Below are 19,684 nucleotides of genomic sequence, written 5' to 3' on the forward strand. Positions count from 1 at the left end.
TGCAAGAGAGCACAGTCCAGCGAAGACGAAACACAGGCAAGTAATTCAAGGTCATCTGCATAAAGCAAACACGGGCAGGTGAGGATGGAGGCCTGTTCATTGATAAAAAACAGGAAGAGTAGGGGGTCAAGTATAGAGCCTTAAGGAACGCCAGAGGAAGGAGAGAAGAAACGAGATGGGTACCCATGAAAAGAAACTTTGCAGGAACGGTATGAGAGATAAGAGGAAAGCCAAGGGATGACTGAGGGAATGAAGTTGAGTAATGAGAGTTTAGAGAGGAGAAGATTATGGTTAACCGTATTAAAGGCTACCTCCTGTTGTGAATGAAAGCATTCAACAACGAAGTTCTTCTTGGCCCCTCAACCAATCCGAAATCCCGTTAAGGAATTCACGTCCTTTATTGGGAACGACAAGAGGATAGAGCAGTCAGTACAACTATTCTGGGAAATCAACAGTCAGATCTTTGACCCCAGAAGAAAGAGCCATAGTTGCCATTCGACCAAAACAACCACACGTCAAAATCCCGAAGATACACAGTAAAGCTCCCATTAAAGAAGGATGTGGAGTCCACACAAACACTATTGTTGTTCTCAACCAAATACACACGTAAAGCTCTCTTAATTAGAGAAGAAGCTAGCTAGTGATGAGGCTTTAAGGCGGCAATATAACACTTCATGGAAGAGTATACTTGGTAGAAATCTCAGCACAGGAGGATACATCGACTTCTTATCACGGCCGATATCTAGAAGAAGGATAGGCAAATAAAATTAGATCCTCGAGATTAGAATTTTCAACGTATAATCTGGCAGAATCACCCATTGGAACCGATTAGACGCTACTTGACATTATAAACACTAGGCAACTAGCTGAGAATAAAAGAGCGTGATGCATTCAGGCACCTCAAACCATTATTGACGATTTTTACGTAGCTGACGATCTGATGGGAGGCAACAATATTGAAAGGCTGGCATCAAAATTTGATTACAGCACACCGAAGAAAAGGCTTTAAGTTAGGGGAATGACCTGCCAACCACAGCGACCTGTAAACACTCATTTCTAGCAGCGATTGAGGAGTTGAAAAACTACTTAGTATCCAGGAGGATGATCACTTTAAAAGATTAGGATCGTGGTGGCATACAGCCAGGGATTCGCCTTTACTGCAAGGTGCAGCTGAGATTTCCGAATTAGAAAGCTTTGATAAAGAGATAATTTCTCTCGAAAGTTGCTAAAGTCTTTGATCCAGTAGGTTGGCTGTAACCATAATGTTTAGCAAAATTGTCATTCAGCAGTAGCGGCTCAAAGGAATTGGATCAGACGATCCAGTACCAAAGGAATTAGAAGTAACCTTTTGCACGCATTCAAAAAAAGAGAAAACGGCGACTAATGGTTTTGTCCAGGGCAGAGCAACTCATTATGCATCACCTCTGCCCTGGGAGCAGTTTCACCGAAAGTGACAACAGGTAGAAATCACTTCTTTTTATACAATCGCAGAGTTGCTCTACTGCTTACTATCCCTCATCTCCCAAACAAAAAATTCAACTTAGACCTATTTGGGCTTAAAGTACTGGCGGTTTTAAGTTGGGTATAATTCGCACCCACGGCGTGTTTGCAATTGTATAAAAAAGGAGCAGTTTCCATCTGTTGACACTTTCGGTCGTGCTGTTCCCAGGGAAAAGGGTGAAGCAGCTTCTGACGAGTTGCCTCTGCGCTGGAAGAAACAGTTAGTTGTCCATTGCAATGGATTGTCTTCGTAGCAAAGATAAAATCTCTCTTTCAAATGAGACAAGTGGAATCCCACAAACATGGCATTCCCTGGGTCGCCTACTCAGACATTGATTGACAAGAAGTTGTAGTGGAACGGCCCAGAGTGGGTTCTCGGGCAGTACTTAAGGTGGCTTTCAATATATCCGACGGCTGCTAATGCGAAGCAAGTCTTTTCGACACCGCACGTTACAGCCATTTGGAAAAAGCTCTTATCAGTTCTTATCATCTCCAATTTCTGAAGTTGAAATTTTCCATAGAATTCCTTTAAAAAATGATACCTAACTGACAGTCATTTATGCGGTCAGATGTTTTTCTGGAACTTATATTTCCTATTTTCCTATTCTACATGCTTATACTATTTTTCATTACGTGGAAATATATTGGCCAACATAATGTTAGGAAAAGAATTGGCTGAATAATTGAAAAATACAATTAACAATATTCTTGTTTCAGAATATGAGTGGTAAAAATGGCATAAAGCCAAATAACAAATATTGGAAAAAATAGTGACCTAAAAATTATTATCCAACGTTGAAACGCTCGCAACGAAATGACTGTATCGAAACAACATGGACTCTTCTAATGCTGGGGTTAACAGCGTGCAATCATTTAGTAGGATGTAGTTCGTCAGTATGGAGAATGAGAACAAGGTAGATATGCCACAAATATTCCTCCTACTTCTGAGGAATTAAAGGGATCAGAAACTATCCGCCTTCAAGTAACTCAACGTAAGCGTTTCCTGGACAGACTGGCACCATTCTTGGACTCGAAACACTTGTTTAGAGCGAGGAAACGGGCAGGTACTATCATCATCTTGCTCTACACGGTAGACATCAGCTAGTTCATGACATGATTCACATAAAATTCTGGGTCGGGAATGGAACAACTCCACAATGCTGTGAATACCATGCTGATCCCAAGCCCAGGTAAATAAAGAGGGGTCGAAGCAACGCCTTTAGTACTATTGCTAGTAAAACCCGTGATCGAAAGTGAGACAAAAAGTAGAGGTGGATGTCCAGTTTAGTTGAGATAACTCCACCACACTGCATCCTACCTGACCACACCCCTTCGTGAAGGAGTTTAAGTAAAGATGGATGACCAGTTTAGTTGAGATAACTCCACCACACTGTATCCTACCTGACCACACTCCTTCGTGAAGGTGTTTAATTTCTAAATCAATTGACCTCTTCTTCCAGGTTAGAGGTTTTGGAGCGATGGACTTACAGCCCGTTATCCACAAAACAAACAAACAACATGTACAGAGATAGAACGATCAGCCTCGGACAGGACCGATACCACGGAAAAAAACCGTGCAAATGCCAGCAAGTACAAGCTCAGATCTCTGAGCAGTCCAAAAACGGAGTGGCTACCCGACAAACGACATGAAGTCGCACACCATCTTCAAAAAGAGGAAGGTATCAAGGAGACGTGAGTTTGGAGTCGCTTTTTCGTGGATAGGATTTGTGTTATCAATGTTATCGATTTCAAGCCTACATACGAAAGATTGTGTGCGCTCCACATCAAAACAAAATTTTTTAATATATGGCTTGACAACATATACGCCCCAAATAAAGAGCAATTTTACAATCCCATATACGACTCAGTTTCTCCGAATAACATCAAGATATTTCAGCGCCAGCCCATTCACAAAAGGACATAGTTGTCCCTAGATTACGTTAACAGAGCAACCAACTTCGAAAATTTGAGGTTGGAAAAATAAAAAATGGTTCAATAGGGAAAGAGTTCAAGTCAAAACTGGAAGAACAATTAGGTAAAATTTACCACAATGTAACGTGGAAGCCCATAAATGGCCAATGGGTTGGATATAAATTCCGGGATGAAGAGAGAAAATTTCGAAAATCTCCTAGGAGCAGCACATTAATGCAAAGAAACGAAAACATATTGACGAAGAATTAAAGGAAATTGACAACAACATTACGAGCAATAGCAAAAAAAAAACCCACAAAGTAGTGAATAGCCTGAGGTGGGCTATCAATCCAAAACCACCCTTTGTATTGGGACGATAGTGAAGCACGTGAGAGATTGGCATCTTATTCCAAAGAACTCCTTAACCTCTCGCATACGAGAGTCGATCGAGTATAATGAGAATATCGAACTGCCAATATTGGAAGAAATAGAGCCGGTCATCAAACGTCAAAAAAAGTACAAAGTGACGGGCCTAGTTGGTATTTCCGCTGAAATCATCAAATCAGGTGGTCTAATTATCATGAAAGCTATCCATAATTTGGTTCCATCCATCTGGAACTAAGAACAAATTCTGCAAGAGTGGTCAAAAAGTGTGATAAGTCCTTTCCACACAGAAAATTGGTTGGCCTGCAAAAATTACAGAAGCATTTAACTACTCTGTACATATTATAAAATCTTCACAAAAATACTAGAGAAAAGGGTAAGGTTGTTGGTGAATACCAAGGATGTTTTCAGATTGAAAGATCGACAATTAAACGGCTATTTACAGTCAAACAGATATCAGAAGAGTGCTGGGAATTCAACATCAACATACATATGGTAGTATTGTCCGAAATGTACTGTACAAAATAATGCTTGACTTGGGTATTCCAGCAAAACCAGTACCTTACCAGAATGACAATGTCCCAATTAACATCACAGCTCAGAATTAATAATAGACAGATGCATTTGAAACAACCGTCTGGTTAAAGCAAGGAATTAGCTGACTACTCTACTGTTCAATCTGATACTGGACCAGGTGGATTATGGACACAAAAGATACACTGCTGCTCCCAAATCGTCGCATATACCGACGACATATTCATCATTTCGCGATCTTTCACGTTAATAACCTCCACAAAAATGATCACCAGACAAAATATAACGATTGACCAGTACAAATTTCTATACATAGGTGTACAATAGACGCAAAATGGAAATGAGGTGAACGAAATAAAATGCAGAATTCAGCTTGCAAACATAGCCTTCTACTCGGTCCTGCCAATTTTAAAAGCCAGTGTCATACACAGGAAGGCAAAGCTCTGAGTATACAAATCCTTATCATCGATTTGTGTGCTATACAACGGATGTGAAAAATGGACCCTAACACAAACTTTTGAAAATCTGGTCAATACCTTCGAGAGTGGAGGAGAAGCTAAACTCTTGTGCTAAACAAGAGGTCGATCAATGGCGAATCAGATACAACCATGCGTTGTATTCTCCAAAGTAATCAATCTTCGTATAGACGACACTCAGATAACTAAAAAAGTATTCGAAGGGAGAACAAACCGAAAGACAAAAGCCGGTGAAAAAACCCCGAAATTGCAGGGCGAACTCTGTTGACGAAGACAGATTAGATTAAAGGACGCGATTCCTACATTGAGATGGTTGGAGGAAGGCCATTCTGAACGTCAGGGTCGGGAATGGACTGTAGAGCATCGAAGACGATCGATGGAACAACAATAGTAAAGTCAGTAAACAGAAAATGCATAACCTGTTTTAAAGCAAACACAAAATCAAGCCAGTGTCTAATGGCTCAACTACCATCCGTACGTATTTAACGTATTCGCGCGAATCGGGATTGACTACGCTGGAACCAACCAACGTTCGAAGCACGCACAAATAACAATAGAATCAACTTCGCTTTAGCCAATAAGCTGCTAAAGGAGACTGTTACAAATGTGATTATCAGAAGGGAGGAGAAGGGGGGGAGAAGCTTGTAATATCCAATAGAAATTTATCCCATGAGGAAATCCACATTTTGTAGGGAATTGGGAATCAGTCGTGATGAACGGCACTTAATGCGTCTATTGAACGGAAAAGATAAGTACACTGTTAGCCTAAACGCGTAACCACGATGCGCTAAGGCCGGGGCATTTCCTTACTGGTGAACTTCCCGCGGAACTCATAATAACGTGAGCAGGAAGTAGAGAACTCGTGCAAAAATTAAGGAGGTCATCCCGGAAATCGAATCGAATTTTTTTTTGCATCAATTGTATCTAGATATAGTGTAGAATATGTGGGCAAAGTGATTTTTTGATATTCGGAGTTGTTTGGAAATTATAGTGTTAACCATGTTATAAGTCACATGCCAGATTTATGTCGATCACCGTAATAAAGAGCGTATTTATCAGTCCGAACGATGTTCGAATGACTTCGCTAAAAGGACAAGAACTGAAGCCAAGACTGTACATCTGTTTTTTGAAGAAACCTAAGGTTAATGAATTAGGTACAGCAGATTAATGGTCAGTTAAGGTTTTATGGTTAAAAATCGCATTCTACTTTTTAGATGCGTTTTTCTCGAAACTGCATGTTGAAAATTGGCTGCCACCATAGCCCAAAATCCATCCAACCAAATTCTTTGAAATGTTCACGACTTATTCAGAACATATTTCTACGGTCCACAAACTAGCACGGCACCAAAAATTTAGCTTTTAATATTTTTTAATAATCCTAGTTTGCGGACTGTAGCCGTCTGTACGTTAAAATGCCGTTTACTTTTTTTTCTTTAAGATAATCGCAGCGTCCCCCCCCCCGCAGCGCAGAAAAAAACCTTTTTTTGGAGATGGCAGGAGGAGCAGTTTATACTGCTCTGTATTTCAATAACTAACTATGCGATCGGGCTAGAAAAATTACTATGCACGCTCAAGATATTAATAAATCTATGGTGAAAAATTCGTATTTGTATCTTTATCCAGTTCTTCACAAAAAAATTCTAAAAAAACCCAAAAAAAACGGCGTTCGCACAGGATGACCCCCTAAAAACGCCAATTCTAGCAACGATAGAACCTAGAGTATCTAAGTCCTTGCAACAATAAATTTGCATACGTATATAAATTAAGGAATTTGGCAAGTAAGTAAAAAGTTTGTATGTATATATGTATGTAAATGAGTTTCAAAATTGTTAAGGTTGTTCAAGTAACCGGAGGCTAACTTTTTCGCCGAAGTTTGCGATGAGTGTGCCCAAATGCTTGAAACATCCAACATTCATTTGACTCTATGCCAGTTTTGATTTTGTGAATCATAACATCATAAAAGAGATCCAATGTGAAAAATATATGTAAATCTTGAAGGCATTAATGGAATTTACAATTCGCCAATACAGCATTTGTAAAACTTCATTACTTCTGAAAATTTTAGGCAAGCAGGTATAGCTGAAGTCTAAAATGAAAAACAAATTATTAATTTGGTGTTCAATTATCTTTATTTGGTAGAAAATGCAAAAACAACACGTCGAAGCGTTACGAAATCCGCCTAACACGTCTATTATATCATTTCATCATGGTAATCATCTTTCGTGACACACCTTAGACAGATCTCAGATAGAAAATAGAAAACCCGTAGGTGACTAATGTTGGTAATGTTGTTCGTCATAGCCTAAGTGATTCGCTTCCGAGGTTGCTTCGAAGGCCGCACGCTCAGCTTCCCGTTCTGCACCGATTCTAGCATGTTCGGATGCAATTTTCTCGAACAAAGCGGCATGATAGGCTTTACGGTGAGCTACGGCTGCACTGTCTACAGGAGCGGCTGCCGGTTGCTGGAAATTATCATAAATAAATAATTTGCATATCTTAAGCTTGTTTGTGAAATGTTCTTCCTGTTTCAAACGCGATGTTAGAGATACATAGGCTTAAAACTAACAGATACCCATATTCCAGCAATTAAGAAGGTTAGAAGAAGCGGAAATAAATTAGCAACATTCAACCATTCAAATATAAATTCTCCACAAATTTACTTACAAAACTAATTGTTGGATCCTGATGAGATGCAGCGATTCTGTGGTAGAGATCCAAATGTTTGGCAGTAGCGAGTTTAACTGCCTCAGTATCTTGTGGCTCATGGCTCAAGGCGGGGTGGAATCCATATTGGTCAGCTACATATTCGACGGTACGAAGCTCATTGCGAGGATCAACATAAGCGAATTTGCCACGGACAGTACCGCTTCCATCTGAAACTTCGGTGTGGCTACGATCTGTATGATTTGGATAGCGACCGGCGGTATAACTGAAAACATATGGCCGTGGTGGTGGAGGGGGTGTTGATGTCCTCAAATGTTGTTCATGTTCATAACCTTCTCCAGGATGTTGATGTCCCAATATGTGTGAAACATCTGCTAGTGCCAGAGAAATTAGGCAAGAGAGTGCTACCTGAAAATCGACAGAGTGAACAATCTAAGTAAGTATCGATTAAACTCTCCATTTCTAACCTTATACGAATTCTATTATCAGTAAATGAACTGATTCCCAAAAGTTCAAAAAACGAGGTTGAAAATCAGGTATCTGTTGACACGGACAATTTTTGAAACTATTCTGTAAGTTGGTCGTGTTATAACCATATCAGAGTTTAAATGGCAGGGAGAGTTATATGTTCCTTTGTTTGCATTGTACCAAGAAGCTGACAATACCTGCAATCCACATCTGAATTTGCAATAGTATGTGCCAGGAAAAAAAGAGGTTTCAATTGCGCAAAAGCCAATGGCACCTGTGCTATCTGAAGGAAGCCCTGAAGCGGGAAGAGTAGAGTCAGAAAAGAAGAGGAGCAGCAAAATTCAACCCGAGGCAGAATAACGAGAATTCAAGACTAACGCTAAGAAGGAGAAAGCCTCGGGCAAGCAACAAGCGAAGGTAGGATCCAGGATGTGTAGCGTTAGCTGTGCCAGCGTGTTCAAACATATTAAAGTGGCAATTCTACTCGTGAGGATTGAAAGATAGTCGAAATGCTTATTGTTGAATAAATATGTATGAATGGAAAGATCAAGACTAGTGCTGGTGAACCGAGCAGAAGGCCAGAATAGCTTATGATCAGAGTTACCAAGCCAGAGGGAGTGCAACTTTCCGTGCTGAGGGGGACATGACAGAGACGCAAATGTTGACAATCAAGCCACAACAAAGAAAAGAGAAAGGCTCCCTGATCTCATGATTGCCAAAATGAGAGCCCCATACACAGCTTTCAAGAGGATTCAGAAGCAAGGTGGAGGACAAAAAAAAATTGCTCACGATCGAAGTGAGTTACTGGTCGTTGGTGGTAATCAAGAATAGAAAATGCCGGATCTATTATAAATGTCCATTATCCCTGTGCATGTGCACAAGGAGCAATCGAAAGATACGTTTGAAGGTACATCGGGTGAAAGCCCTAACAATAAACCAGAAAGAATCACTGATATGATGGAAGCTGACAAGGCAGCAAGACCAGATGCAAGAGTTTCTGGCGAAGAGAGGAGAGAGTACTATAATCCAATGAATGAGCAAACCAATAAATTTCAAGCAAAAATATGCACCATAAACAAGAGTATTCATTCCAACACTTCACTACGCACTTGAGGAGGGCGATCACATATGAGTTTGCAAGGGGCTCATTTGAAGTGGCTGCCACGAAGCCTCACCGAAGGTAATTTGGTACTCTGGCAACCAAGATCGCTCTCTGAGAGCATATGTTCCAAAAGAATTCCTGGGGGATGTGCTCTCAGCCCAGTTATTTGCGGTTGTCCCCATTGTGGGAATTTTCTGGTGGTTATGCCCACAGCGTGAAATTGTTATGTGCAATTCAGGCGCCACCCCTCTTAGTTGCGCAAGAGATATTATGTTAGATAAGCCTCGCATGCACTGGTATAAATGCTGAACCTGCACTCAGTATAAACGAGTGCCGCTGTGCCAATGACGGCGGGGCCATGCTACAAGGTAGGTAGTCACGTTAAACCCTCAGTACCTTCATTTAAACCTTCAAACAAACTAAAGGAAGCAGAATATTGCAATAGTAATCAAAAGCAGAGAAAGAATCCTCCTGTGGAATCTGTAAGTACACGACCAAGAAAGAAGAAGAACAGTTGCAATCGCAATAGAAGGTCGAGGTTCATATCTCACTGGCGATAGAGAGAACTGTATCGAGATTGAAAGTCCCATACCAGTCGACTCTGATGTGAATGAGTTAAATCAGACACCCACATTGCCCACTAATGTACCGTTACGGTCTTGAATGAAGTTTTCTGACATGCTTTAAGGTCTAGATCCCATAGATTGTTGGCCAACAATTGCCATTATATTTTAGATGTATAACTTTGCTTTCGTCGTTTTTCGATAGATGGCTTTAGAGAGAGAGAAGAGATGTCGGGCCTAAAGTGTCATTTGGCAACTTTATATATCTATCGAAAGCACCACTTCCAAACATAAGTGATTTTGTACTCGCTTCATGTATTTTTAATCGTTTTAAAATGTCAGTTCACGTGCCAAATTCCCGTCATCTGTGGGAAGTTTTACTTTACCCTTTTAATTGAAAGAAATCAGCGGCTGAGGCTCATCGAATGCTCTTGGATACGTATGGAAAGGTATCTATTGATGAAAGCACGTGTCGTGAACGGTTTAAATGCTTCAAGAACGGTGATTTCAACGCCGAAGACCGGCATGGCGGTGGAAGGGAAAAGTGTTTGAAGATGACGAGTTGACGACTTCACTCGACGAAGAATCGTGCCAAACCCAAGAAGAGTTGGCGGAATCATTGCATATGAGCCAGCCAGCCATTTCTAAGCGCCCTAAATCCTTGGGAATGGTTTAGAAGCAAGGAAATTGGGTGCCGTATGAGTTGAAGTTGATGGACGTTGAACGGCGTTTGTTTGCTTGTGAATAACTGCCTCAAAGGCAACGACGGAAAGGATTTCAGCACCGTATCGTGCCTGGAGACAAAAAGTGGATTCACTACGATAATCCCAAACGCAAATCATGGGGTTTGCCCGGCCATGCTTCCACTTCGGAAGCCATACCCAATATTCTATACTCCAAGGTTATGCTTTGCATTTGGTGGGACCAGCTCGATGTAGTTTACTACGAACTGATAAAATTGAGTGAAACCATTACAGGCGAACGATATCGAACTCAACTGATGCATTTGAGACGGGCACTAAAAGAAATACGGCCTCAGTTCGAAGAAAGCAACAATAAAGTGATTTTGCTGCACGACAATTCTCGACCCCATGTGGCACGACCGGTGAAAACGTACTTGGAAGCTCTACCCCATCCGTACTTTCCTGACATTGCTCCATCTGATTACGACCTTTTCCGATCAATGGCGCACGACGATGAAACTTGCTGTTACCGATATTGAAAACCTAAGCGAACGACTATGCACTCTTCGCGTTCCATGGAAATTTCAGAATATAAGCTTCGTTAACATTCTACATGGAAAGAGCCCTCCAAGACTATCCTAGGTACAATATTAAAATCATACTTGAAGATTTTAACAGCTAAATAGGAACAGAACCCGTATTCAGACGATACGTCGGTACTCTCACCTTACATAAAACTACCAAAGATAACGGACTGCTGATTGTTTAACTAGCCATGTAACGCGAAATGGTTGTTGAGAATCTGGTTTGCGTATTAAGAGATCCACAAACAAACACTGGTTTCTTCAGACAGGATCACTTTCTGCCAAATTGGCCTTAATGAATGTCAGAACATATAGGGTGGCCCATATAGACTCGGATCACTATGTCGTTAGGATGGTTCTCTAGGGTCAAACAACAATACTATCTCGACTCCCTTTAATAATCAGGTGCGAATAAACACTGAAGCCATCGTAACTACGTAACATCTACGAGGGTTCTTTTAAAAATAAGGTTCTCAACGCTGTATATTTGCCGCCCGTCGGACTAGGCGAAATTTGACAAAACTGTTTTGGTCGCTGGTTCTCTCACCACTGATTCCAACAAGAATAGCCTATCTGCGACGGTTAGTACCAGGCTGACAGCCATCCACGATGGAGCCCCCCATCGCCGTCATCGCCATTTGCGAAATTCGTGCGATCATCCGATTTTTGCATGCAAAAAAGTTACTACCTAAAGAAATCCGTCGTGCCATTACGTTACTCCGGAAAAAAAAAACAACAATCTCGCTAATGGAAAGACACCGGTTCGCCCAAACCAAAGAAGTTTAAGCAGTAGCTGTCAGCTACAAAAGTCATGGCAACGGTGTTTTGGGACCGGCCTGGTGTACTGCTTATCGAGTTTATGACTAGAGAGACCACAGTAAACTCGACAAGTTATTGCGAGACTTTGAAAAAGCTTAGACGGGCAATCCAAAATCGTCGTAGGGGAAAACTTACCAAAGGCGTAAGACTACACCACGACAATGCGCGTCCGCATGTCTCGCAATTTATTGACATACAAACCATAAGCCACCAGGAGCCGATGTAAATACAGCCGATTTGATTAAATATGGAAGCGAACAATTACACCAAACCGTTCATGAACTTATGCGCAAGGTTCGGGACAGCGATTCAACGTCTGTTGAACGGCAACGAAGCATTATCTACCCTACACATAAAAAAGGAGATATCACGCTGTGCAGCAATTATAAAGGTATAACTCCCTCGTTTCTTCCTACTGCTATGCCAGATAGCTTACACGTCCAGAGTATTGTTGGCCCATAGCAAAGAAGGTTCATTCTAGACAAATCAGTGGCAGATATCTGCACCACGGATGGAGAAACTGTTGGAATATGACGATTAATTGCACCATGTTTCCATCGATTTCAAAGCCACCTATGATAGCATATCCAGGGTAAAACTGCACACGGCGATGAGAGAATTCGGCACCCCGACAAAACTAATAAAACTGACTAGGCGCTCTAAACGTCTCTTAGCTTAGCGTATAGCTCCTACTGTACAAGACAGTGATTTACGATACCAGTCCTCATGTATACCTCTGAAACTTGGATTCTTAACAAGAAAAATTGCTAACTCTTAGCCACGTCCGGGAAGAGAAGCGAAATTTTCGATCCCCTACAGAAGGGTAAACGATTCTGTAACTCATATAACGAAATTTATGAGCGATACTACGATCGTTTGATCATGGATAAAATTCGGCTCAATAAGCTACGATGGGTGGTCACCCAATTCGTATGGGTGAGGATGATCCAGCGCAGAAAGGCTACGGTATAAAAAGAAGACGCAGTTGACCCTGCCTCAGATGAAGCGATGGCATTTGCCAGGACGACAAACAGCTGTTAAGGATATCGGATTGATAAGCCTGAACGCAAAACTGAGAAGTCTGAAATCCTTACTAAGGCAGGCATAGACCGAACACCAGTTATTGCGAGGTTCTTGGTGCCGAAAAATGCATAAGGATCATCACCGAGGACACTACGTATAAAATTTCGTCTTCGTATACATCCGAGAATAATGTCCAGCACACAAGTACAGCAGGAAAATACATCTAGGAGAACATTGAACACCAGGCGCAAGGTAACGACCTAAATTTTTTTATCGGTGACAGAACTGGTCAATATACAGTGCACAATGATGCTCAGACACAAGCCGAAAATGGCAGATCAAGCATTCATCAGAATGTCTACCTAAGACGCTGAAAGTATAAATTATAATTGAATGATAAAACAGGTAAGAGCAGTAGAAGCAAAGAAGTTGAGGACAGGTTATAGAATTAGGAAAACAACAATATAAATGCTGGTAATTTGGATATGTTGACGATAATACAACTTATGGTGGTCAGGAGCGCAAACAGGGGAAAATAAAAAATGATAGCATAAGCACGGAATTCAAATTTTATAAGATTTCCCGAAAAAAAACCGGTACAGAAGCAATAACTTAAGGTAACGATGAAATTGAAGACACTCCTTCTACGCAGGGTCGAAAGTTTTCGATGATGGATGAAGAGCAGCTGGAGCGGTGTCCTACTTGATTCGAAAGGTGTTAATGTACCATAGTTGGTACAGGAGGATCGATGCAGGACAGTGCATAACTTAAGGCTACGCGCCAAACTCAAGGGTACATACAAAACTGTATGTCTCCAACAACCACTCGTATCCGAATTGCGATTTTTTATGCAAAAAGAAAGGCCGATTATTGTCCCATGCTTGTTCTTGGAATTAGGTTTCATATTTTTGGAACGAATTCCACAGGTGAATAAATCTGAATCATATAGATTTAGATTTAGTCACAAATTAGAAGTTAGATTGCAGAAATTTTATAGAACTTACCCCTTTCACATTTAAATTATGTTAACCTTGGGTAGTATCAAGTTAAGAATACACAAATAAATTTATTTATCAAAGGCATCAAAAACGAGAAAATCCACACAAGGTTATATCAAAACGTGAGAAATAACAAATTCTGAATATTAATCCCCATTTTTTTAAAGAATTTGAGAAACTGCTTTTGTGATTTCAACACTCTTCTAACATATATAGTTGCAGAAACTCCTGGTTAAGATTAATGTAAATAATATAAATTATTCATCAGAAAAGAATTGCTGAGAGTTGAGGAATTAATTCACTTCCATTTAACTCAATTACGAAGGCAAATATGTATGAAACGCGTAGACTGTACGTTCGATGAAAAATTCGAGCAAATCCCTACACGGGAATCAGACACAATTACAGATTGCCAATAAAGCGCCGAAGGGTCGCAATGCACTTTCCAGAATGCATACAGATCAAAATACGAATTACTATTTACAGAAATGCATTCAACAGTCCCGATTCCATACTATCAATCCACAGACCACAAATTAAGCAATTGAGGGCAGATAAACAAGTCTTACGTAGCATTACATCACACGACCGTGGTAAAGTTATTGCCGATGGAGTCAACTGGAATTCGCACTCTGGACCAGATGGTGGAGTGGATGCAAAATGCGTTATAGCAAACGCATATCAATGGAACACCAACAATGTGAAATAGTAAAATTATCCATTCACACACACGCCACACTGAACTTACCAATTGCACAACAATCTTCATTTTTACTTTTCACTTAATGCTCAACTACGACTGGAATTAACTTATCTCGTTCACGACGATTTCTTCTTATATCGAACTTACGACTGCGACTAAACTTTTGATCTTGGCTCAAGGAGCTAACAACGTGCAGATTGTCGTAGATATCGGTGACGAGATGTTTTTCAGGTAACATATCTGCTTGTATCTTATACTTGATGGCATTTACGTTTTCGAAGAGCGAAACTGAATATTTTAAGTGGCAGCTTCGCGCTATAGCAAATGAGAAGTGGTAAGCTGGGTTGATCACTTCTTGAAAAACTTACTGTTGAAAAGTAATCGGTTTTCAGGAACCGAGTTGTGAGATAATTGGTCTTTCGTGGAAATACAATGAGACGTTGATAATTTATTAGACTGTGGAACACTTCATCGCTTCGAGGTTCTATCTACAAACAATTCAAGTAAATTATTGAATCTGACTTTCTTCAACTCAACCTTTACTGCAATCTACACTTTTCGAGTAGACTCCATGGACTTTAAGTAGAATACCTTCATTGACACACCCGTAATTATCAGACCCTCAACTAAATTTTCCACAGAAGCGAAGATAAATAGTAGGAGAAGCGTATGATAGCGCAAGTAGAACTTCATAGAAATTTTTGAATCCAATAAAACCAAAATAAAAAAAAATACAAATTTAGGCTTCATGTAAAGGCAGGGGGTCAAGTTGAGTCAATAGATCCCCTCATTTCAACCATTTGAAATCATGCGATGACTCATAAGCCTTGTCTACGTCACAAGATACAGACACAGGACAAGGTAATGCTATCTGTCCGATGTTCTTCGCTATGTATGATAAATCCACAAAAGCAACAGTGCCCAATACCTTTAAAAGAATGCATAAAAAAGAGTACTCAACCAATGTACTACTATACTCAATCAAACCTTCTATAAAACAAAGACAATATTTCATCTACTTTAATGAGCTAAACCAATCAGAGTGTGAAAATCTGACCTTCACACTGGGGAGTTTGACGTGAGTATTTGTCGTGTAGGCATAATCCCATGGTCGTCTTTGAACACAGATTGATTTAAGGCCACAATGAGAGCCCTGCAGGTTCCGGTTTGTATTGAGTGCAGGCTCAGCATTCATACCAGTAGATGCGACGCCTATCTGCCACAACTAAAGAGTACGACGCCCAAGTTGCACAGCGCAACTCCACCCTTGAGCCCACCAGCAGCTCTGCTACGATATGGACACAACCACCATGAAACTCCCACAATGGGGCCAACGGCAAATAACCGAGCTCAAAGCACATCCTCCAGGAATTCTCTTGGAACATATGCTCTCCGAGGGCCACTTCGGTTCCGGACGGTACCAAATAACCTCCGGTGAGGCTTCGTAGCAAGAACCACTTCAGATGAGTTCCTTGCAGACTCGGATCTATTCGGAACTGACCTTCAGAAGAGCATGCACATGCACATCTGTCCTTCAAAAAATTCAAACCGAAGTTGAATTTAACTTCGCCATGTTATGTGAATAGCATGCTGGTCCCAAGCCCAGAGAAAGGAGGGTTTGATGCAACGTACGTAGTGCTATCCTCAGTAAAACCCGTGATCATGGAAAGTGAAAAGAGAATGGAGGTGGACGCCCAGCTTAGTTCGGATAATTACACCACATTGTACCCTACCTGATAACACCCCTTCGTCAAAGGGGTCTAAAACAAATGACTCTCTTGTTTCTTCAGGTTGGGGTTTCGGAGCAATGGGCTTATAACCTGCCATCCACCAAAAATCAAACAACATGTAACACGACAGGATTGACACTACGGAAACGATCGCGCTAAGGCACAAGATCAGAGTTTTATGTTAGTAGTTAAAGAAATGAATTATAATGGTCGCGAGATAACCAACATGAGGTCGTATACAGACTTCAAAACTGGGAAGCTATCAGCGAAATATGAGTTTAGAGACGCTTTCATCATGGATAGGAAATTTAAAGCAAGTGTTATCGATTTCAAACCTATACACGAAGGATTGTGCGTACTTCCCATGACAGTAAAGTTAGTTAACATTTGGCTTGTCAACATATACGCCTCAACTGAAGATATATATGACGAAATCAAAGAGGAATTTTACCATAGTCTCGAAAGGCTATACGATTCACTGCTTCCGAATGACGCCAAGATATTGCTCGGCGGTTTCAATGCCAATATTGGAAACTAGGAGGCACATCGAGCAACGACTGGGGCGACAGTCTCCATGATATAATATATCAAATGGCAACGGCCAACATTTCATTGACTTTGGAAGTAGCAGATATGTAATTGTAAAATCGGCATGCTTCCCCCATAAGCGCATTCGCAATGGACATGGGTATCTCCAGGTGGCACTACCTTCAACCAGATAGACCACGTTCTCATGACGAAAAGATGGTCATCCAGCATCTTCGAGTTGAGGTCATATTGAAGAGCAAATTACGATTTCGAACACTACATGGTGAAAAGGGTTTACAGGTGTTCAATCTTAAAGACTCGAAGGGTTGGAAGGGAAAATGATTCAATAGCGGAAGAGTACAAACTAAAACTAGAAGAACGATCAGGTCTTATTCCGCAGAATTTCACGAGGAAGGCCATATATGACACCTGATGCGACCTTAAACGCGCTATCGAAACAATAGCGGAATAGGTGGTTGGGTATGGTTTGATGATGCATACCAGGAAGCGCCAGATAAAAAAAAACAAGGAATGCAGACAGCATATAGAGCGGACCACAAGGACGAAGAGAGAAATTTAGAAATTACAAAAATCTCCGACGAGCAAACCTACAAAGTAATGAAGAGTTTGAGGCGTGGGCGTGAATCCAAAATTTCCCGCTTTAAAAGCAAAAACGGGGCCACCATTGGAGGCGAAAGCAAAACACATGGGGGATGGAGATATTTTTTTAAAGAACTCTTTAACCAGTCAGTCATCAGATATCAAAAGATTAACAGGGGGACATACCCGCTGAAATCATCAAATCAGGCGATCCATGAACCATGAAATTGACCAGCTATTTACGGTCAAAAAGGTGCTTGAAAAATGCTAGAAATTCTTGGACTTAAAGCAGGCATACGTAAGTTGTGTGTCCGGATAGCTGAGTGGTTAGAGCACAAGGCTATCGTACGGAAGGTCGCGGTTCAAATCTCACTGGTGGCAGTGGAATTTGTATCATGATTTGACGTCGGATACCAGTCGACTCAGTTGTGAATGAGTACCTTAGTCAAATCAGGGTAATAATCACGGGCGAGCGCAATGCTGACCACATTGCCTCCTACAGTACACTGTAGTGTACCGTTTCGGTCTTGAATGAAGTGCTCTAACACACTTCAAGGCGCTGATCCAATATGGATTGTTGCGCCAACGATTATTATTATTATACGTAAGTTTTAACCGAAATATGCTATATACAGTAATGCTTAACTTGAGAATTCCAGCAAAACTGATACACCTTACCAAAATGATCATGTCCTACTTAACCGCCGTCCTACTTATCAGCAAAGGACAACGAATTAGTGAAAACAAGACAAAACTGAACCGCAAAGGAGAAAAATAATGCCAATCAGACAAAACATAACGATTGACGAGTACAACACTTAGGCGTACAACTGGCCAAAGATGAAAATTAGTGGACGAAATAAAATGTTGAACTCAGCTCGCAAACAGAACCTCGGTCCTGGCGATTTAAAAAAAAAAAAACTGCAAGTGTACACATCGATAATAAAACCTATGCTATGCTACGGATCCATGTTCCATGGACCTAACACAAACTTCCGAAAAACTGGACAATACCCCCCAGATAATAACAAGGACGAGATCTTAAACGATTCTGCATCTGGATGCCGTGGACAGTAGATGATTTTTTTCATGTTTTGAAGGAGGACTGCCGCCAAACTGTACCTATGTCCACCCAGAGAAAGTTCTTGCTCCCGCTATTAATCAACAGATTTTTGTGAGCAAAGGGTTTTATTGCTGCGTAACATCGCAACTCGGTAGCAAACTTTAGGAAACTCACTGCAGAACAATTTTTAAAATTATGTTTTCTTTTTTTAGGAAATAACAAACAGTTGTTCAAATAGATTTTAACAATTCCAGGTAATGAGTACGGCAAAAAGCGGCCCTAAGTACTGTAAAATCATGAATCAAGGGAGGGCGATATCTATACGACGTTTGCGAAGATGACGAGAGGTCGGAATTACTCAAATCCTTGCGGAATCCAGCGAGCTAAATACAATGCTGTGCTGCGGCAAAATGAGGATCAGCATACTCAAATCGAGCTGCTGACGGCAGTATTTCCCGCTATAAACAAGGAACAGCACATTGTAACGCTGATGAAAACAACGAAAGTACCAATTGATTTTCCCCCACTGCGCTAGCCAAGACAAGCAACAACTTGGTCAGCGCTTCTGGAGTCCACAAGGAAACGAAAGGAGGCACCCGAAGCTAAGAAAATTTGGCTTGAGGTCGTCGAGGAAGTGCAACAGGAAGATTCATTTAACTTCATCTGCGGGCAGAAAAAAAGCAAAAAGCAAGAGATTGATGATAGTGTAAGTGCTCCCCAAGACTCAGTACCGCCTCTGCTTCCAGTGCCTCAAGACCCATGAGCAAGCTCCGCATTGCTCCAACCGTGGAAATGGTAGCCAAACGGGAAGCTACCAAAACCCGGAAGACAACTAAAAACTCTTCAGTCAAGAAAACGGGGTCAACTGTTACAGAGCCCAACCACGTCAGACGTATCATACGCGCCAACCGCTAAGAAGTCTCTTCTCAAAGTACGATCCAACCGGACGCCAAGCAATCAACCATTGCCCAGCAACAATTCTCTACAATTAAACTTAACCTTAACTTATTCAGTCACGTATTGTCACATTTAATTCTACCTCCCTGATCTCAAAGACAGACAATTACTGCATTTCAGAGACCCATCTCAATACAGACATAATCTAAACTTCACCGGATATAACATTATCGGAAACAATACTAATTCCGGGGCTGCCCTCCTAGTTCGAAAAGACTAATTTTTTGAGGAGATCGCTATTAAATACCTGCAAATTTCCTCCGTTGTAGTGTCAAAAGTTGAACCTACGGATAGTAGACAGATCTTGGAAGTCTCCGTCTACATCAAATATATGATATTTCTAAAACGGAACAACTGCGCTATGACTTCGAAGTCCCCAGTTAAAATCAAAATA

General features: G+C 41.0%; 1 protein-coding gene across 1 annotated transcript; it reads right to left on the minus strand.

Annotated features, from left to right (window-relative positions):
* Positions 1-6,911: 6,911 nt before the first annotated feature.
* LOC119659796 (cuticle protein 16.8) lies at positions 6,912-14,625 on the minus strand. Its single transcript, XM_038068067.1, has 3 exons — positions 14,458-14,625; positions 7,470-7,877; positions 6,912-7,267 (listed from the first exon to the last, which is right to left on the minus strand). The coding sequence occupies exons 1-3, from the start codon at positions 14,476-14,478 to the stop codon at positions 7,079-7,081; spliced, it is 618 nt and encodes a 205-aa protein (XP_037923995.1). The 5' UTR covers positions 14,479-14,625; the 3' UTR covers positions 6,912-7,078.
* Between the last annotated feature and the right edge of the window lie 5,059 nt (positions 14,626-19,684).

The sequence above is a fragment of the Hermetia illucens genome, chromosome 6 (assembly GCF_905115235.1).
Source record: "Hermetia illucens chromosome 6, iHerIll2.2.curated.20191125, whole genome shotgun sequence".
Taxonomy (NCBI): Eukaryota; Metazoa; Arthropoda; class Insecta; order Diptera; family Stratiomyidae; genus Hermetia; species Hermetia illucens.

Excerpts from the sequence above, each read along its gene's own strand:
- LOC119659796 (XM_038068067.1), bottom strand. The coding sequence starts at position 14,478 with ATGAAGATTGTTGTGCAATTG. Across the intron at positions 7,878-14,457 it reads TGAAGATTGTTGTGCAATTG|GTAGCACTCTCTTGCCTAAT; the intron begins GTAAGTTCAGTG and ends GTCGATTTTCAG. Across the intron at positions 7,268-7,469 it reads AGGATCCAACAATTAGTTTT|CAACCGGCAGCCGCTCCTGT; the intron begins GTAAGTAAATTT and ends GATAATTTCCAG.